At 41.3% G+C, this 27,429-nt stretch overlaps 1 protein-coding gene across 2 annotated transcripts in view; it reads left to right on the top strand.

The window, feature by feature from the left end:
* ANO2 (anoctamin 2) overlaps positions 1-27,429 on the top strand; it is a 340,386-nt gene that overhangs the window by 141,760 nt on the left and 171,197 nt on the right. For both annotated transcript variants that reach the window (XM_044385290.3, XM_057319039.1), the window contains one exon: positions 25,989-26,123. In XM_044385290.3, coding sequence (XP_044241225.3) covers positions 25,989-26,123 — 135 coding nt within the window. The remainder of the gene's footprint in view (positions 1-25,988; positions 26,124-27,429) is intronic.

The raw sequence follows: 27,429 nt of genomic DNA, 5'->3' as shown, positions 1-27,429 counted from the left end.
TGTTCTCTGTCCTCCTGGGAGTAGAGATTATGAAGAGCAGAGGTAGCACTGCTTGGCCAGTATCAGTCAAGGGGGTTGTGTCATGCCGTCTAGTCACTAGGCTCTGGGTCCTTGAGAATGGGAGGCATACTTGCCAGATTTTCCATTGGCACACATCTGGAAAAGGTAGCTACCTTGAAAGATAATAGAGTCAAGATTCAAAATGTCCTTCACAAGAAGAACTCTGATCCCAAACCAACAAGGTGAAATTTAGAAGTGATAAATGTAAAGTCAGGATGTAAGTACAGTGCAGGACCCAAAAACCTGATGTGGCAGGCATTGGTGTGAGCGAGATGGGGGGTGGTCATGAGTTGAGCAGCTAAACATGAGCTCTCAGTTTGTTTTCAAACATGAACTTGTCTTAATTGAACTAATGAACTCATGGGGTGTGGATGGGGAATAATTGTGGTGTCCCTGACCTTGAGCTGTCAGTCCTCCATGGAAGCTGGTGCTCAAATCTGGACATTCCATTTTAAGAGGTATAGTGACATTAAAGAAGGGTCACAGGTGTTGCAAATCGGTGGCCCTGGGGAAGATTTCAGCCAGGAGACATTTCAAGGTATTTGGTTCAAAAGACGTTTTAGAAACATTACATGTGAATATTTTCAGTTGGAACCTATGCTCTCTGGTGCTCCACACCTCCCAACATTCCCACTGTCTTATATCCAGCAGCTCACATTTCTGCTATGTGCCTTTATCCTACCCATTTAAAGTGTGACCTTTGAATTAAAGCAGAGATTCCCAAGTCTAGCAGCACATCAGAATCACCTGAGAAACCTTTTGAGCACAGATTCCCTACTTCCACATCAGGCCATGATGGAGTACCTGCTTTAGGACTAGCTTTTCTGCCATAAACTACTACAAACCTAGTTAAAATTTATGTAATAATTGTTTCCAGACATCACACAGCAGGCAGGTAGTTCCTGAAAGAATGAGGTTAGCCCCATTGTTGCTCTGAACAAGTAGAAAATAAAAGAGCAAGATGGCATACTTCAATCTAAGCATATTGGTAATTACATCAAATATAAATGGCCTAAACATCAAAGTCAGGAGGTAGAGATTGTGAGATGGATAAAAAAGCAATACATAACTACATACTGCCTACTACATATTTCATATAAAAGGCCCAGATAGGCTAAAAATACAAGGATGAAAGGAGGTATGGCAAATAAACACTAACCAAAGGAAAGCTGGAGTGGCTATGTCCATTACCAGACAAAATAAACTTTAGGTTAAGGAATATTATCAGAGATATGGATAATATTTGTATTGATAAAGGAGCCATCTCCTTAAGATGCAACAATCCTATTTATGATTGTGTGTACCTGACAAAACACATGGAACACAAATGAACAAAACAGAAATGGGAAATAGACAAAGCCACCATGGTACCTGGGGATACCCCAGGTACCCCTCAATAGTTGACAGGACAAGTAGCCGATTCGTTAAGGATATAGTAGATTTGAACAACATTGTGAATGAAATGATCCTAATGGATGTTCACAGAACCCTGAACCCAAACTGCAGCAAACATGTTCTTTTCATGTGCACATGGGCCACTGACTGAGCTAGACCATATTCTAGCCCTGAAAACAAGTTGCCGTGATTTTTAGGAATTGAGGTCATATGGCATATAGCCTCAGAGCACAGTGGCATTAAGGTGGAGATTGTTAAAAAAAAGGCCCTCGTGCCTCTGCCCCTGTTTTTATGTAGGACCACACCTCATTTGTCTGTTGCACACTGACCTAAGCCCGTTCAGCCATGCACAATTCTTTTTGATAGCCTCTGAGGTTTTGAAGTAAGTAGCATTTATTAACAAGTGTGAAAAATAATAGTTCATATGATGTGTTCAAAATGTCCCAACTCATTGTTCTTTTGTATTCTCTGACCATCTCCATGCATGAAAGATTCACTCCAGGCAAATCCCTCAATTCCAGAGGCAGAACTTTGTCACCTTTATAAACAGTGTCAGGGAAATAGAATCCAGAGACTCAGACGTGGGGTCATTTCAGGGTTTAGCCTGAGGCATCATCCCTAGGACAAGGAGTACAGGCCTCCTTGGATATTTATAAGCAAGGATATGAGTATGTCTGAAATAGGTCGAGCCAGTCCAGGTTATTTGAACACCACTAATTTCACCAAACGAGAGCCCTTTTCTAGCATTCATCATGCTAGTCAACAGGCCATTATTTTTACCCATGAAAACCCGTTCTGACACTCTATGCTAATTAACCAAGCTGTGCTTGTCGACAGAGATAAGCCAGGCAGAGTTGCCACCTGTGAGCACAGGCTTTCTGAATAGAGTGCCTGCTGAACACCTGGGCTGTCTTGGCTGGCACCTGCATCAGAGGTTCAGTCAAGTAAGACCCATCCTCTCACACTATATGATGACGTATCTTGAAGTCAATTCTGCACATCGTAACATTTTCCTAGACGGTCTCCCCTTCTTTTAAAGATGTCCAGGAACACATGCCCGTTCCCCTACCCTTGCAAGCTATTCCAATACCTTGTGAAGTGATCAAGGTTTCCTTTTCCCCTTCCAGAACCGCTTCCAGAAACATCTTTATGCTTGTTTTTGGAGACTCCCTCAAAATGTGCACAGCCCCTACTGCCTGCCCTGCCTTGTAACTTTGATTTAAGACTCGTAATTCCTGAGGGCAGAGAGCAGAGTTGGCCGAGTTTCCCTGCTAGCGTGTTTACAAGTGAACAGTCACGTAAATGGCTATTAACTTTCTCTCTGTGGTTGTCATACTAATTGTTTTATGCTCAGATAATTACTTTCAGTGATCACTTTGTTCACTTGTAGTCTCTCCTGAAATCAAAGGAAAGGCTGCACATGTTGAGAGATAAGAGGTGCTGCTGGACGTTTCTCTGTTTTCTTCTTCTGTGATGGCTTGTGGAGCCCAAGAAATCTGACATTGCTACTTAGACACCAGGGTCTGGGCTAAGTGATGCCTGGGAAATGAGGAGAAATTGGTTTAATTTTTTTTTCTTTTTATTTTGAAGTAATTTCAAACTTATAGGAAAACTGTAAAAGTAATACAAAGGACTCCCTTATTGTTGGGACTGAGTATCATTGGTTGTTCACATTTTGCTCTGTCATTCTCTCTCTCTCACTCTCGCTCTCCACATACATGAATATATTATGATTATTGAACCATTTAGGAGAATGTGGCAGACATCATGCCCCTTTATCCCTAAATACCTGAGTGTGTGTTTTCCAAAAACAAGGATTTTTTCTTATAGTGTAATTTCAAAACCAGGAAATTTGACATTGCTGTTATATCATTATCTGTTCGAGAATCCACATTGGAATTTCAGTGGTGCCAATAATGTCTTGTGTTATAATTTAGGGTTGGTATACTTCTTTAGTCTCTTTTAATTTGTAACCTTTTCTTAGTCTTCCATGACTTTGACATTTTTGAAGAATAAAGGATCATTTTGTTGAAGGTCTCTCAGTTTAGGTTAGTCTGATGTTTCCTCATGACTGGATCCAGATTATGTATTTTTAGTAGGAATCCTACATAAGCGATGTGTGTCCTTTTCAATATATCACAACAGGAGGCTCCTGCTATCTGTGTGTCCCTTTTCTGGTGATGTTAGCTTTGATCACTGGATTATGGTGTTGTCTGCCAGATTCCTGCACCGTGTGTTACTAGTTTTCCTCTGTAATTAATAAGAAATTTGTGAGGACAGTCTTTGAGACCCTGTGAATATCCTGCTCCTCAGATTTTCACCCATACTTTCAGCAAGCTAGAATTGTTTTGGGGTTACTTTACATCTTGGGACAGCATTTTGAAGGAGAAAGTGTAGAGAAACTCCTTATTAAAGGCTCTGCTTGGTGTGTGATCATTCTCTGCTCCTGTTCCCTAATACCATATAGCATTCCCTGAAGGAAGTAGACTTTTAGATTATTTAAATTGAGAATAGAGAAAGGAAATTAATTTACCTTCAAATGACTGTGTGTGTGCCTGTGTGTATTTGGGGAGAGGGGAAGTGATCAAAAATGGGGAAATGGGAGAAGGAAGCTTGGCTAGAGAGGAGGAAGTTAGCAAAATACTGTTGAGTGAGTTCTTGATTTGATAATGTCAATGCACAGTAGTTTCTGTAATTAATCAGGTGAGCAACCAGTCAGGTTTCCCATTTTAGACACAGAATCCTAGATCTAGGAGGGTTCTCCAGAAGTCATCAGATTCAACTCTCTGCCTCTGGCAGGAATCAATGGAAATGTTGGATGGGGTAGGCTTTCCTTTACTTTTTGATACTTCAGAAGGGAGATACCACCATTCTTCTTAGATAATGCAGAACTGAGAACTTGGGGAACAACAACAACAAAAGATAAGTTGAGGTTTTCTTAAGAAACATTTTTAAGAAACATATACTCTGGAACACCTGGGTGGCTCAGTCAGTTAAACATCTGCCTTCGGTTCAGGTCATGATCCCAGCATGGGATTGAGTCCCGCATCAGGATCCTTGCTCAGTGGGGAGCGTGCTTCCTCCCCTGCCTCAGCCTCCCCCCCCCCCCCGTTCATTCTATCTCTCTCTCTCCCTCTCAAATAAATGAATAAAATCTTTGGAAAAAAAAAAAGAAGCATTAACTTTTCTAGGAGAGATGTTTCAAATCACCATTCCCCACCCTCATCAAGGTTCTTCTGGACTTTATTTATTTTTCTTTTCTTCTCTCTCTCTCTCTCTCTCTCTTTTTTTTTTTTTTTTTTTTTTTTTTTTTTTTGGCCCTTACATCTAAAATTGATGCCACTGTTTTGGGACTGTTCTGTCTGGACTATGACACTTACTTTATTTGGCACTTAGCACTCACTGTCCCATTATTGTTCATTACACTTTCATGTCGAACTGGTCTTCATTTGAGATGATCACTTTTCATTGATTCCAAGAGTCTGCTGATTGTAAGATGTACATTTATTTTATGTAGTACTTAGAGGTGAACATTTAAACTGATGAAGTATGGTATAAGAACATTGGTGGTAGAAAGTATTGTTTGTACTTGTTCACGTATTCATTCAACATCTATTCAGCATGAAAGGTTGTGCTAGTTTTTGTGGGGAGGTACAAAGAATTCCCTTTAGCACTTAGCCGAAATCCAAGAAAATAGGGGGAAAAATCGGACTTGGATAAACTTGAGTTTGATCCTCGTTCCACCATTTCCTAGCTTGATGATCTTGAGAAACTCGTTTAACTTCTCTGTGTCTCAGTCCTCATCTATAAAATAGAGTTAATACCCGTTCCTATAGTGCTTTTGTGAGGACTGGTAATAATATTTGAAAATCATCTATTTTGTGTCTGACACACAGTGCAAACCTTATTAGGGTAGGCATTCAATAAATATTTGTAAATAGATTGATTTATAGGCATGCAATTAATGTGTTCTGTTCTAAGAGTGCATTAGAACTGGTCATTCCTTTTGACGTCTGAATTGTGTTCCCTTTGCTCTAATGGACACTGTTTTGTTCCATTTCCAGTGGAGATGAGGAACAGCTGGACACCAACCCTTTGATAAAGTCTGAGGACAGAAGTGGACTCACCCTTACGCATCGGTCTTGAGACCACAGGGAAATGATGTGTCATCTTACCCATCTAAGTGTTAGAGATTTGGGGGCCATTTAGTTCTCGTCCCCTCTGGGAGACCACGTGTCTGCTCTGACCTAACTGCAGTTACTTTCCTGGCTGTCAGTGTTAATGACAGAGCTGGGTGCCGCTGCTGTTTGGATTTGTTGACCAGTGACAATGATTTCCCTTGCATGTTCCAAGCTTGCTTAAAACCATACTACGCATTTTGGTCCCTGGGCGTTCTTTTGTTTTTTTCCTTTTTATTTCGAAATCCGTATGTGTTTTTCTGGCATGAGGAGAGGAAGATGGGGGTGGGGAGATACAATCAAATCCATATGTTTGTGATGCATTTGCCCCAAAATAATAAGACAGCATTGCTGGGGAAGAGCCTTTGGATGGCTTAGGAACCACTTTGGCATTGCCCCATGCATCCTCTACAACTCCTCAGCCTAGGCCTCTACTTGCCACGTTTTGAGAGGATCACGTTCATGTGGGGACACTGCTCTCTTCTCTCCTCTTTCTTCTTGCCTTTGTCCCTAAGACCTTGTCTCCTCTGTGTCCGCAACATATGGTGAGGCCATAGCTGATGATGGCTACTACAACCTTGAAAGACCATTCCTTTTCTCATCTGCAGTGCTGAGGATTCTTGGTTGATGCTGGTGCAGCAAGCCACAGCTAAGCGACTCTTGTGAGCTCCTTCTCTCCAACCACCTGTTTACTCCCTCCAAGCTCATGCCGGTGTCCATACCTGATTATTTCCTTTCTTTCACCCCAGCCCTTTCTGCATATTTTAAAGGGATATTTATCTTTCATGCATCTGCTATCCTGTGTCCACAGTTCCAGAAATACTTTGGGGGAGGTTTGGATAAGGGATTCATGACCTTCCTTTAAGATCTGGAAGCTGAGTTCTTTGGGGCCTGCCATGTTTGGGAGCTCATCTCCTCACGTTCCGGCGTGGTCCTTCCGGTTAGGGCGTTGTTCTGCACATACCTCAGGAGCCACGCCAGGGATCTGCAAGCATGTAACCTTTGACTGAAGCCGTAAGTTCTGCTAGGCTTCTACCTTTGTGTACTGATGAGAAGAGAACACTGGGACTGAGGTTGCATCTGAGCTCAAGGGAGCTCCTCATCCCTGGTTCTTAAGTCAAAGATGCTGGGAGAAAGCTCTTGGTCGGGGTGGGCTGGTGGTGGCAAAAGCTGCTCAAAGGTAGATTCTTCCAGAGAATCAGGATCCTGGTCACAGAGACTGGTGCTGCTCCTGCATGGCTTCATTCGTAAAAGCCATTCTCCTGAGCAGTGAATCACCCGAAGCTTGCTTTCTCCTACCTGCCATTACTTGACACATAGAGGAGCTCACTTTACACGCTCATCATTCACACATTCAGTGGGGATTTACCAAATGCTGGGAAAGGGCAGAGCTTTGTACAATGCCCAAGTGGGGAGAAAAAGATATAAATCCTTGAGGTGTACAGTAAGGCTGAGGAGACAGGACACAAACACTTAAATGATAAGAAAATAGTAGAGCCACAAGAGCTCAGGTAATGGAGGCAGAAGACATGGTCTCAGTCCCAGCATCCCCTGTTACAGTTCTTTGGCTTTGGGCCAGTTGTTTCAATCTGTGACCTTTACTTTCTTTCCCAAGGAGTCTTTGGGAGGATTGCATGTGATAGAGTATGTGAATGTACTTTGTACAGTACAAGGTGCTGTGCAAATTTTCAGTATTATTGATTTTAATAAGCTGCTGTGCAATGCAGAACTAAGTTCTAGAATGCAGGTGAGGAATGAAGACATATGTCTGCCAACAGTGCTCATGGCCTGTGTGGGGTCTGAGGAAGGAATAATCAGATTGGGGTGGATATTTTGATCTTCTCCCTTGTAGCCTTGGTATGCCTAAGCATCTTTACTCCCAGGAACGATATGTGAGGATGGGGTTTAGATGTTCTTGGTTTATGTCAAGTTGTCGAGCCCGTGCTACTCCATTCATTACTGTCATTTGCTGTTTACAACACCAAAGGCTACTGTGGGTGCTGGGCAGGGCACTGTCTGGGAACAGTTTCTGAGCCAAGGGAGTGTACATTGTCAGAGACCAGGGAGGTGCACATTGGAGAGATTAGAGGGAGAAAACTATTTTGAGGAACCCTGGAAGAAAAGATTTATGGTGCTCAGGACAGTGCATCTCAATCATTGGAAAAGCAATTAAGAGGTTTTTAATTTTTATTCTTCCATAATCTTTAACATAACCCCTATGGGCATGTGGTCATCTTCTGGGTCAAGATGAGACAATGGAGATTGTTCCTGTTTTGTAGGATCCTGTTTTTCTTTGTGTGTGTGTGTGTGTGTGTGTGTGTGTGTGTGTGTGTGTGAGATACAATTATTCCCGTTTTCTTAACCATTAATCATATTCTAGCAATAGAGGAGGGAGGTATAATTAGCAGTGGAAAGAAGGGGTTTGGAATTGGTACAATGGGACAGTGGAAAAGATCAAAGACTCTCAAAATAGACTTTGGTTAGAAATTCAGGTGTGTAGTTAACTGTGTGTGGATCTGGGGCATGGGATTTAACTTCTCTGATGCTTATTTTCCTTATCTGCAAATGGGAGAATAATTTCTAATTCATAAGGCAGGGATTAACTTATCTATGTATATAAAAAGCAATATAGGTGCTTAATGTAGGTTCTTTTTCTTCCCTTCCTTGATGGATGAGAGGGGAACAAATTTGGGGAAAAAGGAAGTCATCAAGAAGAAGTGCAGTGCCCAGTGACAGAATAAACAGGGTTATTTTTAAGATGAGAAATGCACCTTGAATTGGAAAGAAAAGCAACCGGGCCCAGTTAAATTTTCACATGGATGAACACTGAGGGAGGAATGTGGGCTGCAGAAGCTCACCAGGGGCATGGCCTATGTCTTGGTAAAGAGCAGACAGAGTTTGAGAGGGCTGAGCTCTCACAGAGCTTTTCTAGAGGTTCCACCATCACATCAGGTGTTTGTCAAAAACATCAATACCAACATTGTCCATGAGCTTATAGTAAAAGCTGTGCTTTGTATCAAAATGTTCTTTTCATCAACCTTTCAGCATGAACTATAACAGGTTTCTTGGCATGATTGTTACACATCATAGTGCTGGTCTTTCTTTCCCCTTGAGAATATTGAAGAATATTCCCACTGAAGAATGATTTTTTTTTTTTGTCATACGGGGAAAAAGGCTTATTTTTTCCTGCCACCCACACACATTATGGAATAGTGAAGTCAGAACAGTTCTCCAACCTCTTCTTATTCTCATCTCTGGCCTCTTTTCTTTTTGGAGGAATGTGGAGTAAGGAAGCCACAGTCATTTGTGCTGGAACCTTCTGCTTTAGAATTCTTAAAGCACTTCTCATACGCTGTCTTAGTGGATATTTGTAACTGCTCAATGAGATGAAGGTCATTTTCATTTAACAGGGAAAACCGCTTGCTGGGGGACCTTGAAGTAGGGCCATTCTGTGACAGCTGTGCAGAGCTCAACAGGGCAGCTGGCCAAGGCAGTATGAGGGGGCTGGAATTTACTCCATGTGTCACCAAGTCATGAGCCTTGGCACTTCTTTCTCATTCATACTGAAGGTAGCAGTGGTTCTGCCTTGGACAGAACCTTTCTGGGCTTTGGTTTCTCCACTTACCAAATAGGATTAATTTTAGAATCCTTATGCCAGAAGGATTATGTATTTTTAAGTCCATGTCTCCTTTTTTCCCTAAACTAGATTGGGAATTAGCACACGACGACGATGACAATGATGATGCTAGCTACCTAACACTTCTGAGTATTTGCAATGCGCCAAGTGCTATTTCAAGCAATTCATGTGTATTAACTCATACGACTCTTCTAACGGTCATACCACATATAGTCTCTGTTATTCTTGTGTCAAAATCTGGTCTCTAATTGTGGCTCTGCCTTGTTTTTGGCGGGGATTTTGGGCAAGTCTGGTAATATCTTTCAGCCTTAGTTTCCTATTCTGTCAAATTAGAGGATTGTAACAGAGCAACAACTTCTAACTCCCCTCACGTTCTTTTTTGATTTTTAAAGCTTGTATTATTTAGGAAAGAGGTGACACACTCAAATGGCTAATTGATTAAGGGAAATCCAGAAAGGATGGGAAGGCACCCTAGGGATCAGCAACAGTGGGGAGCTGTTAGTACCTCCAAGGCCAAAGGGCAAGGGGAAGTTGTGGTTACAGAACTCAGAGAGGGCTGTGGCTGGAGCGAGTGTGCAGGAGAGGTCCCTGACTGCCAGCCCAGGGATTTGTGGCCAGATGGGGGAAATCAGTGCCCCACTGTCTTTATTCCCCTACATCCTGCTGATGCCTCCCATTGACCAACCCAGACACCAGAGAGCCAGGGGACCTGGTTGACTCTGTCCACTGAGGTCACCCTAGCGGGGGCACAGACCATGTGGAGCTGGGTGGGTGGGGGGTAGTGTATAGCTCCACACAGACCACCTTCGTAGCAGTGCATGTTTAATCACCTAAACCCCTTTAGGAATTGTTTTTAAGTCAATATTTTATGGAATATGATAAGGAAATGATTCTAAGTAAAAATATTTCATTTTAAATAAATATTAGTGGATATTGTACTATAAAATTCATTACATATAATCTTTTATAATATTCATTATACAAAAAGACAAGTCTATCCTTTTCTTTTTTGATAAAGGTAGCACACTGTTTATGTTATCACATTAAATTATGCAAGAAAAAAAAAACATGTCCCAACAGATACATTTTTAAGTAGCAGAGTGTGTCATCCTTGGTTTGGGTAATGATGTATATAAAAACGTAGATTAGATTTTATCATCATATTACATTTTCCAAATAGACGGAAAAACAGTTTGAGTTCAAAATTTAATATTTATTCTTCATTCCCAAATTAAGAGCTACAAGAGAAAGTTTTAGGTTACTTTTGCAAGGACTTCTCTGCAGATGACACATAGTAGTTGGGGACAACCCTGAACTTTCAATACATGAAAAGCCAATTGGATATAATTGAATATAATAGCTCCTCCCACCTTTTAATGTCGAGTTTTGGCAATGAGGGTATCTTTATATGTCATGGGAATAATTTTGCCCAGTAGTCTACAGTTTATGGATCTGGGGTGAATATCATCTAAAGGCAAATTTATTGACTTTCTTGGCCATTTTTATGTTTTACATAAACATGTTAGATTTCAACATCAGTAGTCCTTATGTTTCCATCTTTATTTAAAGATTGTTATGGGTAAAAAATAAACAATATTTAAGACTGAAAATGGAAACAATGTAAAATGGTCAACCACTCAGTGATAAATGATTGGGGGACTAGGCATGAGTGTGTGTCTATAATCACCATCTGATGTGTCTCAGAGATTCTCACGCTGCTCATTAATAAACAGAAAATGTCTACATAATCATTTTATATATTACTTTTTTACAAATAGAAATTGGAATAGATGCCATCACCAGCTTCTCCAATGTGAGTGAGCTTCTGGGGAGGGTCATAGGATTTTGCAAACCATTGAGTGGCGAATTCTGTTTGAGATGAGCCTTAGAGTTCCTTTTAGTTTTTTTTGTTGTTGTTGTTAAAATGGAAAACAAATCATAATACTTAGTAAACCAGAGGCTCCAGTCTGTATCATCAGCTACTCCGTTACCGAAGGGATGCCTGTCAGGGGTACAGTGAAGGCTTGACATCAGGCAGCCCTGAGATGGAGTGCAGATTCTTCTCTTGTTAGCTGTGTGACTACACAACACACTCACTTTCTCAGAGTCATACTCAGCTCATGCAGAGAAGAGGGATAGGCCTACTAACCACCATATGGAGTTAGTTATTCACTAAACAAATGCTTATGAAGCCACTTCTGTATGCCAGACACAGTCCAGGCACTAAGGAAGCAATAGTGAACAGGACAGAAAACATCTCTGCTCTGGTGAAGCTTATACTCTAGCAACAGAGATGGACAAAAACACCAAAAAACTTAGAAAACAATGTTAGGTAATGAGAAGTGGTATGAAGAAAACTGAAGCAAGCCCAGAGGTTGGGTGACATTTGGGATGAGGGAGATCACAAAAGGCCTTTCTGAGAAAGTGAGTGTTAGAAGGTCTAAGAAATGGGTGGCCCAGGCTAAGGACACAGCCATAGCAAAGGCCCTGAGGTGGGAGCAGACGTGGTGTGCTTGAGGAACAAAAGGGACAAGTGAGCTGGAGCAAAGCTGAAGGGGAGGGGGACAGCAGGAGAAAATGGAGTTGAACTGGTTTCAAGGGGGTGAGGGGCTTGGGGTCAGATCAAATAGGACCCTGTAGGTCATGAAAACAATTTCAGCTTTTATTGTACATGTGATAGAAAGTCATAAAATTATCTTGAGCAGAGGAATAATGAATTTGAGAGATGTTTAAAAAGATTCTTCTGTCTTCTGTGTAGTGAAGAGATTGTAGGGGCATGGGTGAAAGTGACTAAGGAGAGAGATTACAGCAGTGGGGCCAGAGTGTGAGTGGTGGAGATGGTGAGATATGGTTGGGTTTGGTATATTTTTGAAAGTAGAGTCTATAGGATCTGCTGATGGATTGGATGTGGAATGTGATAAACAGTCAGTGATTGTCCATGATTTTGTCCTGAGCACCTGGATTGTGGTTCTGTGTCCTGAAATGTGGAAGACTGGGGAGGACAGTTGAAGAGTGGCAGAAGAGGTAGAGAGACCAAGAGTTGCACTTTGGCTGTGTTGACCTCGAGACCCTTAGCCACCCATGGAGAAAGTGTCAGTCCAGCTGGTGGAATCATAAGGTTGGAAACCAACAAGCTGGAAGAATATAAATCATTTTGCTTTTTTCTATGGATCCATCTCAAGAACTGGGGATCACATAGCTGGGGAATGAAGCTTCTTGACTATTTTAGGGTCATTGAGAATTTACCGCCATTGCTGTTAACTCTTGGAAGGGCTTCCTGAAAGGAACTCCTCTCTGCGTTGTGGTACGGTGTGGTAGTTGAGAGCAGGGGCTTTTGGACCTCAGAGGATTAGAGTTTGAATATTAATTTGACAACCTAATGGCTTCGTCCACTTGGGTGAGGTGTTAGACCATTGAGTTCCCATCCCTTCATCTAGTACATGGGGATGTAATGCTTACTTCTAGGACTGCTCACAGACTTGTGAATTTTGTGCCTTGCTCATAGTTCCCCAGCTGAGAGGGCAAGCGGGGGCTGGAATGTACACCACACTCTCCTCCAAAGCCTTGTGCCTTGATGTGGTACTGTGTATTCCCAGAGGAAGGAACCTTTTCATTCACACAAGGACACCATTTTTGCTAAGCCCCGTATTCACTCACAGGATTCTTGTGAAGATCATAAGAGAGAATGCTGACAGCATGCACCAGAGTACCTGGAATGAAGTGAACAATCAAAGATGGAGAGATTTATTTTATTATTTTATTTTATTTTATCTTATTTTATGATCTGTTTCTTCTTTTGGCTGGGGAGGCGTGGCTGTTAATAGAGGTCTACCCACCTGCTGAAGGGAATCCACAAACGGGTGGCAAGGATCAGAACTTGCCTTTAGTATTTCTCCTGGGTTCTGGGGAGGATCCTGCCAGTGCTCTGACTTCTGGAGCTTGGTTTCTTTCCTGCCTTGTTTTTCCTACTTTAACTCACTTTCCTAGCCCTGATTTTTTTTCTGCCTAATTTACCTACCTGTCACCTGCACCTCCCTTCTCCATTTGACCCTGAGCTTGGCATCTGGAACTTCTGGTCCCTGGTCCTCCGCGGTCTTCTGTTCTGTTTGCGCATCTAGACACATCTGCTGCTTGTAGGGCCTGTGGTGGGCCAGTCCAGCCCAGCCAGTTCTGATTCCTGGGCCCGGACCTGCAGCTTCCCTGGCTTCGTACAGTAGTTCTTTATTTGGAAACCTTTTAAAATAGAGGACTTGGGAGAGGAGAGGTAGACACTTGACAGAAGTGGCACAGGAGAGTGTCGTGGATGTAGTATGCTCTAATTCCGAGGAGTATTTTTTCCCCTCTGGAACTTCTGAAGCATTCCCATGCCATTAACTGGCATCTGTCTTGTCTCTTAATGTCAGGACTTGAGCCAAGTCCGGTTTTCACAGCCCTGAAGCCTAACCCTTTCTTCAGTCTATTTTCTGAATTTGCCCCATATTCACAAAATGTTCTTTTCAGAAGGAGGCCTTCTCTTGGCCTCTCTGGGAGGGCTAAGAACTGAGAGCTTCCTGGCCCTCCATTACTGATTAGAGGAGCCAGCAACTATGTCTGCTGGCCTGTGCCCAGCATAGGGGAGGCAGCCTGGCTCCTGCTGACAGCTTTGGCAGAGGGATGACAATCCAGCTGTTGCTTCCCAACCAGTGGGACCCCCACATGGAGATGGGTTCAGGCCCTGGATTGCCAGGGCAGTGATCAGAAGGGGGAAGCTGGGAGGTGGGATAAGGGGAAACCTGGAGAACCTGACATCCTGTGACCTGGGCTTTCTCATAGGCATGTCTGTACTCCCTGGAGAGAAGCACCGTGTACTCCAGGTCTTGGGATTGTGGGTGCTAAGAAAAGAAACTGATAAGCACCATTCTTTAATGACTATAATGCTTATCTGTACAGAGAATGTTTGAAGTCACTTTTGATGTAGATTCTCTTCTTGGGTTTCTTTTCCAACAACCTTTCTGCTACCCACCCCTACCTCTCCTAGCCCCAGGGAAGGTAAGGGGGGGCAGTATTCCCTAGGAATAGGGTGGGAGTGGTAAGTGATGGGGATAAGACATGGGGAAATTCCCATCAGGCAGAAAGGGAAAATAAGCTTTTCCAATGAAGGAAGATTGTTATAAGAGAGAACTAGAAAGGTGTAGAAGGATGAGATTTCATTATTCTGGTGCCTCCCTGCCTTGGGGTCAGAAGGTTCTGGAGTAGGAGTGGGAGGTGGAAGCAAGAGGAGTGGAAGCACCTAGATATTTTGGGGTGAATCCTAGGGCCCAGGGTTTGCACCTCATATCTTAGAGTGCAGCCTGAGGAAATTACAAGTTCTTTAGAGAAGCCCAGCATCCAGCATGGTGCTGCCCAGGCAGCTGAAGAGGAATGGCTGTGACCCCGAAACAGCGCCCCCTACGTCCCACAGACCACAAACAGAGTCTGGAGGATCCAGAGGTGTTCTCATGAGCCAGCTGCTTTGAAGAGGCTGCCGCTGGGACAAGGAAGAGGCAGCGTATGCTGGAGGTGCCAGCTAGGTGCCCCAGTAGGGCCCTGATGACCTGGCCACCCCCTGGTGAATGCCCACACAATGTTGGGGGCCAACCCAGCCCAGCTCAGCTACCAAGTAGTGGGGACCAGCGCAGGGCTCCAAGGTCTAGACCAGGAAATTCTCAGAAGCCCCCTTCCTTCTCCCATCCTAAGGATGCACACATTTCTTTCTCACCTGGATACTACCTTGTAAGGGGGATGGTGGTGGGGAAGCTTCTTGAGCTGGGCAAGACAATCCTGACAGGGAGCTTGAACCTCAAATTGACTGTATATTTATCCCAAGCAGATTTTTAAAAAACCTGACAAAACCAAGTCACCTTTGGGGTGCCTGGGGGGCTCAGTTCAGTGCCTGCCTTCGGCTCAGGTCATGATCCTGGGGTCCTGGGATGGAGCCCTGTGTTAGACTTCCTGCTCAGCAGGGAGTCTGCTTCTCCCTCTTCCTCTGCCCCTCCCCCTGCTCATGCTCTCTCTCCTGCGTACTCTCTCTCTCAAACAAATAAATAAAATCTTTTTTTTTTTAATGGTTTAAGTTTTATTTTGGAGCATCAACCCTGTGAGAAATATGGGTCTTAATAGGATTTGATTTCCATATGGGTATTTTCCCCAAAGAAACAAACAAAACATGTGACTGCTTGATTTTCAAATGTCACTTGTTTGCTCCAGAAACAGTCTACTTGGTACAAGGGTGTCCTAGAAATCCTACATCTATAGATCATAGTTTCCATTGCTGGTGGGTGATAAATAAAATCTTTAAGAAAGAAAAGTCACCTTCAACTGTTTTGCTTATCTGAATCTAACCTTAATTCCGACACTAATTTTTAACTTGCCTTGTAAAGTTTTGTAAGCATTAAATGACACACTGTGTGTAAAGCACTTAACCCAGAGCTTGGCATATGGTACATGCTGAATAAATGTTGCATTTCTCCCCTTGCTTTCCAGTGTTGACCCCTTATATAACCATAGTCCACTCACATTATTTCCAAGAGCTCAGGGTACAGGTAAGAGACATGGGTAATTTAAAAGGCAGAAACCACATTGGCCCCATCTCATGGCTTCACCAAGGAGAGGCCTTTGGTGGCTTGCCTAGTTTCTTTTATACCTGGGAATTTCCAGGCTGTCTTCCAGAGAACCAGCATTGTGAACTCTAATTAAAGGCTCTGAACTTTCTCTTTGGCATCCTTACACCTGCCCACAGTCTGTCTCCTGAGGGGCCAGGAAAGCCTATGCTTTTCATAAGACCAGGAAGGAAGGTGCTGTGCTTGCCATCCTGTCAGGCTGATGCGGGCTTGGCAGGAGTTGAGAGCAGAAGTTGCCCCCCTCCGGCTGGCTGGGCCAGCTCCCCTGGAACACGCCCTGCTGGCATGTCTGCTCTGCTTCTGATCTGAATGCTTGGGAATGGTGCAAGCAGCATCCAACCTCCATCACTGCCTTGGGCTACCCAGCCAAATGCCGACCTTGCATCTCAGGGCTGGCAGTCTAGTTCTGGAAGCCTTGTCTTTCGTTAGCATGGCCTTCTGTGCTTCATTAAGGTGAAAACTCCCTGTTCAGGTCTGGTGACAGACGGGGCCTGAATGACATGTACACCTGATGTGGATCATATGCCATCTGGCTTGAAGGCAAGAGAATGAACAAGGTGATTTTCAGGGAATCTGTTGGCCTGCAGATTATAAAACACGTGGTGTCTTTTAAAAATCATTTTAAGATTCCTTTGTCTATTTGGAGTCTTTTGTAGTTCCACGCAAATTTTAGTATTATTTGTTCTAGTTCTGTGAAAAATGCTGTTGGTATTTTTATCGGGATTACGTTGAATCTACAGATTGCTTTGGGTAGTGTGGACATTTTGACAATCTTAATTCATTTAACCCATGAACATGGAGTATCTTTCCATTTGTGACATCTTCAATTTCTTTCATTAGTGTTCTGTAGTTTTTGGAGTATAGGTCTTTTACCTCTTGTGTTAAGTTTATTGGATTTTTTTTGAGTGCTATTATAAATGGAATTTTTTTTAAAGATTTTATTTATTTATTTGACAGAGATAGAGACAGCCAGCGAGAGAGGGAACACAAGCAGGGGGAGTGGGAGAGGAAGAAGCAGGCTCATAGCAGAGGAGCCTGATGTGGGGCTCGATCCCATAACGCCGGGATCACGCCCTGAGCCGAAGGCAGACGCTTAACCGCTGTGCCACCCAGGTGCCCCATATAAATGGAATTTTTTTTTTAATTTACCTTTTTGCTACTTTGTTATTAGTGTATAGAAGTGCTTACTGATTTCTGGGTATTAAGTTAGTATCCTGAAGCTTCACTGAACTCATTTATTATTTCTAGTAGGTTTTTGGTAGAATCTTTAGTGTTTTCTCTATGTAGTATCATGTCATCTGCAAATAGTGACAGGTTAACAACTTCTTTACCAATATGGATACCTCTGATTTCTTTATCTTGTCTGATTGCTGTGGCTAGGAATCCAGTACTGTGTTTAAAAGTGGTGAGAATGGATATCCTTGTCTTGTTCCTCATCTTAGAAGAAAATCTCTGTTTTTCTCTATTGAGTAAGATGTTAGCTGTGGGTTTTGAGGTATGTACTCCCTAACCGTACTTTGTTGAGAGTTTTTATCATGAATGGATGTTGATATGTTGTCAAATGCTTTTTCTGCATCTACTGATGTGATTATAAGACTTTTATCCTTCGTTTTGTTGATGAGGTGTATTATGTTGATTGATCGGCGAATATTGAACAATTTGATTGTGGTGATTGATCCTTTCAGTCTTGAGAAAGAAAAATAAAGCTGGAGGTATCACAATTCCAGATCTCAATATATATACTACGAGGCTGTAGTAATCAAAACTGTATGGTACAGGCACAAAAATAGACACATAGATCAATGGAACAGAACAGAGAGCCCAGAAATAAACTCATGATTATATGATCAGTTAATTTATGGCAAAGGAGCAAGAATACACAATGGGGGAAAAGAGAGTCTGTTCTAGTAAATGGGGTTGGGAAAATAGGACAGCTACATGTAAAAGAATGAAACTAGACCACTTTCTAACACCATACATAAAAATAAACTCAAAATGGATTAAAGACCTAAATGTGAGACCTGAAACCATACAAATTCTAGAAGAGAGCACAGGCAATAATTTCTCTGACGTGGGCCATAGCAACGTTTTTCTAGACATGTCTCCTAAGTCAAGGGAAACAAAAGCAAAAATAAACTATTGGGACGACATCAACATAAAAAGCTTTTGCAAAGTGAAGGAAGCAGTTGACAAAACTAAAAGACAACTTAGTGAATGGGAGAAGATATTTGCAATTGATATATCTGATAAGGGGTTAATATCCAAAATATATAAAGACCAAAGGCAACACCAAAAAATAAATAACCGATTAAAAAATGGGCAGAGACATTTTTCCAAAGAAGACATACAAATGGCCAAAAGACACATACAAAGATGTTCAACAGCTCTAATCATCAGGGAAATGCAAATCAAAACCACAATGAGATATCACCTCACACCTGTGAGAATGGCTAAAATAAAAAAGACAAGAAATAGTAAGTGTTGGCAAGGATGTGGAGAAAAAGGAATCCTAGTGCACTGTTGGTAGGAATGCAAAGTGGTGCAGATACTGTGAGTTAACAACAGTATGGAGTTTCCTCAAGAAATTAAAAACAGAAATACCAAATGATCCAATAATTCCACTGCTGAGTATTTACCCAAAGAAAATGAAAACACACATTCCAAAGGACATATGTACCCCTATGTTTTTGCAGCATTATTTATGGAAGCTATGGAAGCAACCTAAGAGTCAGTTGATAGATGAATGGATAGGAAGATGTGGCATATGTGTGTATGTATAATGGACTATTACACAGCCATTAAAACGGATGAGGCTTTTTTTGTTTGTTCGTTTGTTTTGTTTTGTTTTGCCATTTGCAACAACATGGATGGACCTAAAGGGTATTATGCTAAGCAAAATTAGTCAGACTGAGAAAGACAAATACCATATGATTTCACTCATATGTGGAATCTAAAAAAAACAAAAACAAAAACAAATGAATAAACAAACAAAGAGCAGAATCAGACCTGTTAACACAGGGAGCAAAACTGATGGGTGCCAGTGGGAGTGTGGGCAAAATGAGTGAAGGGGAGTGGGAGGTACAGGCTTTCAGCTATGGAATGAGTAAGTCACAGGAACAAAAGGCACAGCATAAGGTATAGTCAATGATATTATAATAGCATGGTGTGGTGACTATGGTAGCTACACTGTGGCAAGCATAGCATAATGTTGAAACTTGTCGAATCACTGTTTTATACCTGAAGCTGATGTAGCATAGTGTATCCACTACACTCAAATAAAAAAACTAATAAAAATTTAAAAATGAAACCATTTAAAAATCAACGTATAATATACCTATAGAAAGATATATATGCAATAAATATACAGCTTGCTGAATTTTTACAAGCTGAACACACCCATACAACTAGTACCCAGATCAAGAAAGAATATGATTAGCACTACTATCTGGACTTCTAGCACAGCTGTTTTGTTTTTCAAATTTATATAAATAGAATAATTAAATATATATATTCTTAGTGTGTGACTTCTTTTGCTTAACAGTGTGTTGATGAGATTTATCCATATTGTTGCATATCCTTGTAATGTGTCCATTCCCATTGCTGTATAATATTCCATTGGGCAAATATAGCACAGCGCATTTATCCATTTTATTGTTTATGGGCATTTGTGGGGTTTCCAGTTTGGGACTGTTATAAATGGTGCTGCTATAAATGTTCCTGTATGTGTCTCTCAGCGTGCATGTATGCGCTTCTGTTGGGCATATACTTAGGAAGAGAGTTGTTGCATCATTGGGGATGCCCGTGCTCAGCTGTAGTGGATACTGCCCAGCAGTTTTCCCAAAGTGGATCTACCTGTATACATCCCACCTGCACCATGTGAGCATGCTGGTTTCCCCACATTTGGCCAAGACTTGGTATTTCCCCTCTTTTTCATTTTTACCATTCTCTTGACTCTGTAGAGGTATTGCATTGTGATTTCATTTGCCTTTCCCTGATGATCTGATGATTAGGAAAGTTGAGTACCTTTTTATATGTTTATTGCTCAATTTGGTATCATTTTTTTGGGAGGGGCAGAGGGAAGGGGAGAGAAGGAATCTTAAGCATATGGAACCCAATACAGGGCTTGATCTCACAACCCTGAGATCATGACCTGGGTGGAAATCAAGAGTTGGATGCTTAAATGACTGAGCCACCCAGGCACCCCAATTGGGTATCTTAATAATGAAGTGTTCCTTAAAGTTTTTTGCTCATTTTTCTTTTGGTTTCCTAATTCATATTGATCTGTAGAAGTCCTTCATGTATTCCAAATACAAGTCCATGTATACAATTTTTTTTCCTATTCCTTGGCCTGTCTTTTTACTTACTTAATAGTAGCATTTGATGAACCAAAGTTTTCCATTTTAATGTAGTAGATCACGTGGATTTTTAGAATAAATGTCATCAACAATGGTTAACATTTATTACTTGCTTACTATGTCCTCCTAGACCTTGCTCATTTCATTTTCACATTAACATATTTTTAAATGAAAAGAAAATGAAGCTTAGAGAAGTGGAAAGACTTTCCCAAGGTAGGAAACAGCAGAGGGCACATTCATGCCAGCTCTCCCCACTCCAGAGCCCCTGTTCTGTGATCTCTGCTGTACCAGAGAGGGCACCAGCTGATATCCCATAGACATTGTCCAGTCCTTGGATGTTTTTGTTTGGCCTGCACATTTTTTTTCTAGTTGAATTAGTTACCAACATCGAAAAATTAGGAGAAATGCAGATTTCCAGGTTTTCTTGGAATATTGTAGGCTCTGGCAATACTGGTTCCATTTTCTCACATGTCTCTCAGGAGTGCTGGAGCTAAGTAGTTACTGGTCACTGTAGATATAACTAAGCCCTCTAGTGCTCCACTGGAGATGCTATGATTGGCCTGCTTTGATCATTTATGTTTCCCGCCTGGCTTCTGAAGGCATCTGAATTTTTGACTGCTAACTTGTTGCCCTTAAATGACATAATTGATTCTTTTCCTTCTTTGTTCCATCTATTCTTACCCTAATACATTTTGACCTCACTACCATCCTTTTCAAGGTATCTAGGCTCTGTGTTCAGGCTTCCTGTCCACCTTTCTGGCCATCGGTGCTTTTAGGGTAAAAAGAGGAGTAAATTGCTTATGTGGAACAGTTAGAAGAGCTCCTCAAAATATCCTCCCCCTTCCTTTAAGGGGTGGAGGTATTGTGTTTCCATAAAGCTTGAAATCTAATTCCTTTCCTGGAGGAAGTGACAAAGTACTCCAGTAAGGTTTAATTTATCAGATCAGCTCCTTAAGCATAAGCCTGGGAAACAACAGGAGAAAAGATTTGTAGATTTTATGGGTTAAGAGAGTGGTCAGGGAAATCTTGTCTCTGAATGGCTGAATGCCTCAGATGGGATGCTGTAGTGGTCTGGTTTCAGAGCTGGAAAAAATGTGAGAACATGGCAGGGAATTGGGGTTGGATAGATCATTATGTGCTGTCTTTCTCCAACTCAGCAAATTTTCCCTGGGCATGTCCCTGCCCAACCATTTCCTTCCCTTCTTTAAGTCCCTCCTTGAAGTCAGTATACTGTTGAGGAATCTCAAGAGCTGGAATCTCCAGTTAGCCTCACTGAATTGGAATCTTGTCTCTGATTTCTTAGTAGCCTTGTGACCTTGGGCTAATCTTTTTGTATATCAGTTTCTTCATCTATAATTGAGAGATAATAGCATACTACCTCATACAGTTGTGTGGACTAAAAAAATGAGACAATATTTAGAATCTTTTTAGAACAGAGCTTGGCAAAGAATCAGCCCTCAATAAATTTCAGTCCCTATGACTGCTGTTGTTATCCTGGCAAAAGCCCTAGACATGGAGGGGTCAGATGACAAGGGATCAAATGCTTGCTTTGTCATCCATTAGCCATGTGTTGTTGGACAAGTATGTCTCTCCAGAGAGCTTCCATTTTCTCACCTGGAAAAGATGTCATGAGAATTAAAAGTGGAGCCAAGCAAGACTGTCAAGACAAGAGCACTAGGACAGTTTGCGTTATGTCTTATGTCTCTCTTGCCTTCTCTGTTCCCCGCTCTTTTTCCAGAGGTGGGCAATGTAGACTGGAGGGGAAGGCAAGATGAGAACCCATGAGGAGGCAGCTAACAGTATCACATGGTAATGGAAATAGGAACTGTAGTGATGTCCCTTCTTTCAGTCCCCATATTGGTAATTTGTGTTTTATCTTTCATCTTCTTTATTAGTCCTACTAAACATTCATCAATTTTATGGATGCTGTTAAACAACCAGCTTTTGATTTCATTGACTTTCTTTATGATTATTCTGTTTTCATTCTCACTGATCTCTGCTCCCCACTTTATTTCTTTCCTTCTGCTTGCTTTGGATTGAATTTGTTCTTCTTTTTCTAGTAGAAGTGCAAGCTTAGATTGTTGATTCAGAGCTTTCTTATGTTAGTACAAGGATTCAATGCTATAAATTTCTAAGTATTGCTTTAATGGCATCCCACAACTTTTGATGTGTTTTCCTTTTCACTCAGTTGAAAATACTTTCTAATTTCCTTTTTTTATTTCTTTGTTGACCTTTCTTTGGGTTCTTTGGATGGGTGTTGTTTAATTTACAAGTATTTATACATATTTTCAGATATCTTTCTGCTGTTGATTTTTAGTTTAACTTAATTGTGGTCAGAGAATAAAATGTTCATTACTTCAATCCTTTTAGATCTGTTAGTTTCGCTTAATGACTCAGAATATGGACTATCTTGGTGAATGTGTATTGAAAAGGATATATTTTCTGGTGTTTAGTGGACTGTTCTACAAATGTCAATTAGGTCAAGTTGGTTTGTAGTGACTTCTATGTCCTTACTAATTTTATGTCTCCTTGTTCTCTCCATTACTTGAGAGGGAAGTGTTGATGTCTCCAATTTATACTTGAGAATTTGTCTATTCATCCTTTTAGTTCTGTCAGTTTTTATTGTATGTATTTTGATGTATGCAGCTGATCTCCGCATTTTACTGTGTGCATTTAGGATTATCAGGCCTTCTTAATGAGTTGACCATGTTATCATTAATTGATTCCCCTCTTTATCCCAGGTGATGTTCTTTGTTCTGAAGTCTTTGTATGTCCCAGCTTCCTTTTGATTCACGATTGCATGATATATCTTTTTTCGTTTCTTTACTTTTTTTCTGTACATGCCTTTATAATAAAAGTGAGTTTCTTGTATGTTTACATTTGTTATCATTCATGTATTTATATTTCAAAACTACCACCTTACTATTTGTTTTCTATTTGTTTTGTCTGTAGTTTCTGTTTTTCCTCTTTTCATGACTTCTTTGCAAATGAGTATATTTTATGGTTCCATTTCATCTCCAATTTTGGTCTGTTAATTACACCTATTTTTAAAATTCACTGGTTGCCTTAGAGTTTATAGACTCCATCTTTAAATTACTACATTCTACGTTAAATTAATATTATACCATTTCAGACCCAGGGTAAGGGCCTTCCAATAGTATCTTTCAGTTTCTGCTCTCCTATCTTTTTTTTTTTATAATAAGTTTTTATTATGTTATGTTAGTCACCATACATTATATCCTTAGTTTTTGATGTAATGTTCCATGATTCATTAGTTGCATATAATACCCAGTGCACCATGCAATACGTGCCCTCCTTAATACCCATCACCGGCCTATCCCAATCCCCCACCCCCTTCCCCTCTGAAGCCCTCAGTTTGTTTCCCAGAGTCTACAGTCTCTCATGGCTCATTCCCCCTTCTGTTTACTCCCCCTTCATTCTTCCCTTTCTTCTCCTACCGATCTTCCTATTTCTTATGTTCCATAAATGACTGAAACCATATGATAATTGTCTTTCTCTGCTTGACTTATTTCATTTACCATAATCTCCTCCAGCCCCGAGATGCCCTTCAACAGATGACTGGATTGAGAAGATGTGGTCCATATGTACAATGGAATATTGCTCTCCTGTCTTTTGTGCTGTTATTGTCCTACTCCTTCATACGTTATAAACGCCATAAGACATCATCACAATTTTTGCTTGATACCAGTGTTTCTCTGCCTTTTTTCCATTATTGCTTTCCTCCATGAAATTTTAATACCACATATATACTGTATATCTGTTTATGTTCTGTGACCCTTTGGAGACCTAAAAACCTCTGTAATACCTAAGATAGTTTTTGGCTTCCGAAGAACTAGTTTTATTCCCATGGGAGCACTATTTCATATAGTATTCTGGGTTGACTGTTTTTTTTTTTTTCTTTCCACACTTTAAGGTTGTCACTCTATTATCTTCTGACTTGCATAGTTTCTGCCAAGAAATTGGCTGTAAATCTTACCTTTGTTCCTCTGCATATAATAATCTCCCTTCCTTCTCTTCCCCTCCCCAACACCACCCTCACCCCAGCTTTAATTTAAAGATTTTCTATCTTTGTTTTTCAGATTTGATTATGATATGTCTAGGTGTATAGGTTTCTGTTTTTGTTTTTATATTTATTCTGTTTGGGGTTCTCTGGAGTTCTTGGATCTATGTTTTGTTGTTTTTTATTAATTTTGGGAAATTTTTTAGCCATAATCCATTCAGATATTTCTTCTGTCTTCTTTCTTTTAATCTTCCTGGGACTTCAATTACATGTATAATAGACCCTAGGATATTATCCTCTCTCCTTCCCCTCCCCCAGAGCAGACTGCTGATCCTTGTCACTCAGTGATTTGAATGAGAGATGGTCCTGGGAGATGGGTGTGCTTCCATGCCCCTCTGCAACTGAAGAGGCCTTTTCCAGTTTCCTACCTTGACCAGTACCCTCCTTATGAGTACCACCTCCTTATGAGGCGGCAGTCATTGACTGGAATCTTATGAATGACTGCAAACGCCTCTTGTATCTGGAGCTCCCAGTTATTCTCATCTGTCATGCTAACCATAATCAGCCTTTCGGAGTTTATAAGATTATATCTTTGTCTTTGTACTGCCTTTTTCTCCCATGCTCTGCAAATCTGAAAGTGTTCGCACGCCTCATTTTCCTTGGCGGGGCTTGTCCTTTTTTTAAATTCAATTCACATGATTACCTTTGGCCTCCACTCTATGATGGGTTCAAGGAAAGTTTGATGTCACAGATTATCTGGATTTCTCTTGTTGTTAGGGTGGAAGCCACATTTTCTTGCCATTTTCTATATCGTAGGTAGGAGCAGCACCTTTAGTAGTGGATAAATAGATTCTGTTCACTGTCTTATTCTTTTGTCCTCACATCAAAGAGTGGGCTGCACTCCCATTTCCCTCCTGTGTTTTATGTCATAGCCTCTTGAGAAATAAAATGTACGGTTTCTCTGTGGTTTGTATATTTCTCATCAGGTGTCCGTCACTAATATTTATTTAAAGGAAAAATCCCTTTTTAGAGACTTAGTGTGACAATTTACTAACTTCCTGAACTAGGGATCAAAAAGATAATGCCTTGTTAATTTTCTCTTTAAAAGGATTTTTTTATTATAAAATTAATTCATTAACAAAGTAGAGCATTTAAAAATGCAGAAAGGTAAAGAAGAAATGAAAACCACCCATAATCCCATCAGCTAAATAAACCATTGCTAGTATTTTACTAAAATGCTTCTAGTCATTTTTGTGAGTTTTATGGTTTGTGTACGTAAGTACACGTGCCCACCTAGATACTTTGTGAGTTTTATTCACATAACAAAGTTATGTGAATAAAAGTTCTGGAAAGGTATTTTTTGTGGGTTACTGTAATGAGATGATAATGTGTTACTCATGTTTGTCTGGTAAAGATGCCAAAATATATGGCCTATTTTCAGTTTGCTGTTAGGGCTGGATTCCTTCCTGGGGCTATTTCACGTGAATAGCCAGGATTCCCTGGGGTGTGTGTGTGTGTGTGTGTGGTTCCCAGGGAATGTACTTCATAGTGGAAGAGACCAGTTCTTTGTGCTGAGGTCCCTCTTGCGCCATCTAACTTCCATCTCTTTTGTTTATGCCAACCCATGGTCAGGTTTAGAACAAACAGAAATGGCAGAAGTATATGCTGTTCTTAATATGTGTTGTGATTTTCTCTCTTTTTCAGAAAGTATTTTGGAGAAAAAATCGGACTGTATTTTGCCTGGCTGGGATCATATACATCATTCCTCATCCCATCTTCTGTAATTGGAGTGATCGTGTTTCTTTATGGATGTGCAACAATCGAGGAAGATATTCCCAGGTGAGACGGTTTTAAAGAAAAAGCCTCAGTTCCCACATGGCAGTACTTTGGAGTTTCGTCCCGGTTGCAAGGATAGTTCATAGGTTTCCTTCCAAAGTCCTCACCCTCTATGCTCTCCTCCCCTTACCACACACATAACCTCCCTCCCGAGACAGATCTGGGAACTACAGAGTCTGGGAATGGCTTCAGAGCCTGCTGGGGATGGCTCCCTTCCTTTCCTACTTAAGCTCTTCTCCAGGGCTAGAGTCTGATGTGGGCAAGTAGATTCTACCTGCTGAAAAAACCCAGGCCTGAGAAGAATGTTTTCCCCTCAACTTCATGACTTTTTTCTCTGGTTTCCCCTAAGACCCAAGATGGGAAATGTTTAGTGGCATTGGGTAGCGATCACATGTCGATACGGTCAACACTGTCGGGGTGAAATGTTGTGAGGCTGTCCATAGAAGCAGGCAGCTCTGGAACTGAGAGGGGCTCGGCTTCTGGTTCAGGAAGTCAGAAACGGCAGGTGACAGGCCCCATGGTGGGGCTTTTGGAGAGCCAAGAGATGGAACAAAGGCTGGTCCTTATGGTGAAAAGAGCCTTCAAAGAACATAAGCACTTAAAAATATCATACTGGAGTGCTGGGTGGCTTAGTCAGTTAAGTGTCTGACTCTCGATTTTAGCTCAGGTCATGAGCTCAGGGTTGTGAGATCAAGCCCCGTGTCCAGCTCCATGCTTGGTGTGGAGCCTGCTTCAGATTCTCTCTCTCTCCCTCGGTGCCCCTCCTCCCCTCCTCACACTCGCTCTTTTCTCTCTCTCTCACAAAAAAATAATTGCATCCTTTAGGATGGACAGCATTACATATTAGCTGTGTGACTGGATAGTTCACTCCCCAGTCTTCCTTCCCTTGGCTGTAAATAGTGATAATCACACGTACCTTGTGATGTTGTTGTGAGGATTCAAGGAGACGATGTTTGGCACATGGTAGAATATTAATAAATAATTGTTGAAAGAATCAGCATATGTGGAAATAAAGTACAAGTGACAAAAGAGACACTTAACTTATATTTAGCATTTACATCTCTTGGCACTGTCCTCGAAAACCAAAGCATGGTTAATGTATTTTAATACTTTTTCAGTTGCAAATGGTAGAAATGCAACATGAACTAGCTGAAGCAAAAAAAAAGGGAATTTATTATAAGGTTTCTGGGGTGTGTCAGGGAACCCAGTGGGAGGCATGTGGCTAGCCTAAGGGACAATGGAAATAGGGACTCCTGTTTATCTCCCATCTCTGGTTCTTTCTTGTATTTGTTTCACTACAGATGTTCTC

Source organism: Ursus arctos, unplaced genomic scaffold, assembly GCF_023065955.2.
Source record: "Ursus arctos isolate Adak ecotype North America unplaced genomic scaffold, UrsArc2.0 scaffold_26, whole genome shotgun sequence".
Taxonomy (NCBI): domain Eukaryota; kingdom Metazoa; phylum Chordata; class Mammalia; order Carnivora; family Ursidae; genus Ursus; species Ursus arctos.
This window is presented reverse-complemented; position numbering and strand designations above follow the sequence as displayed.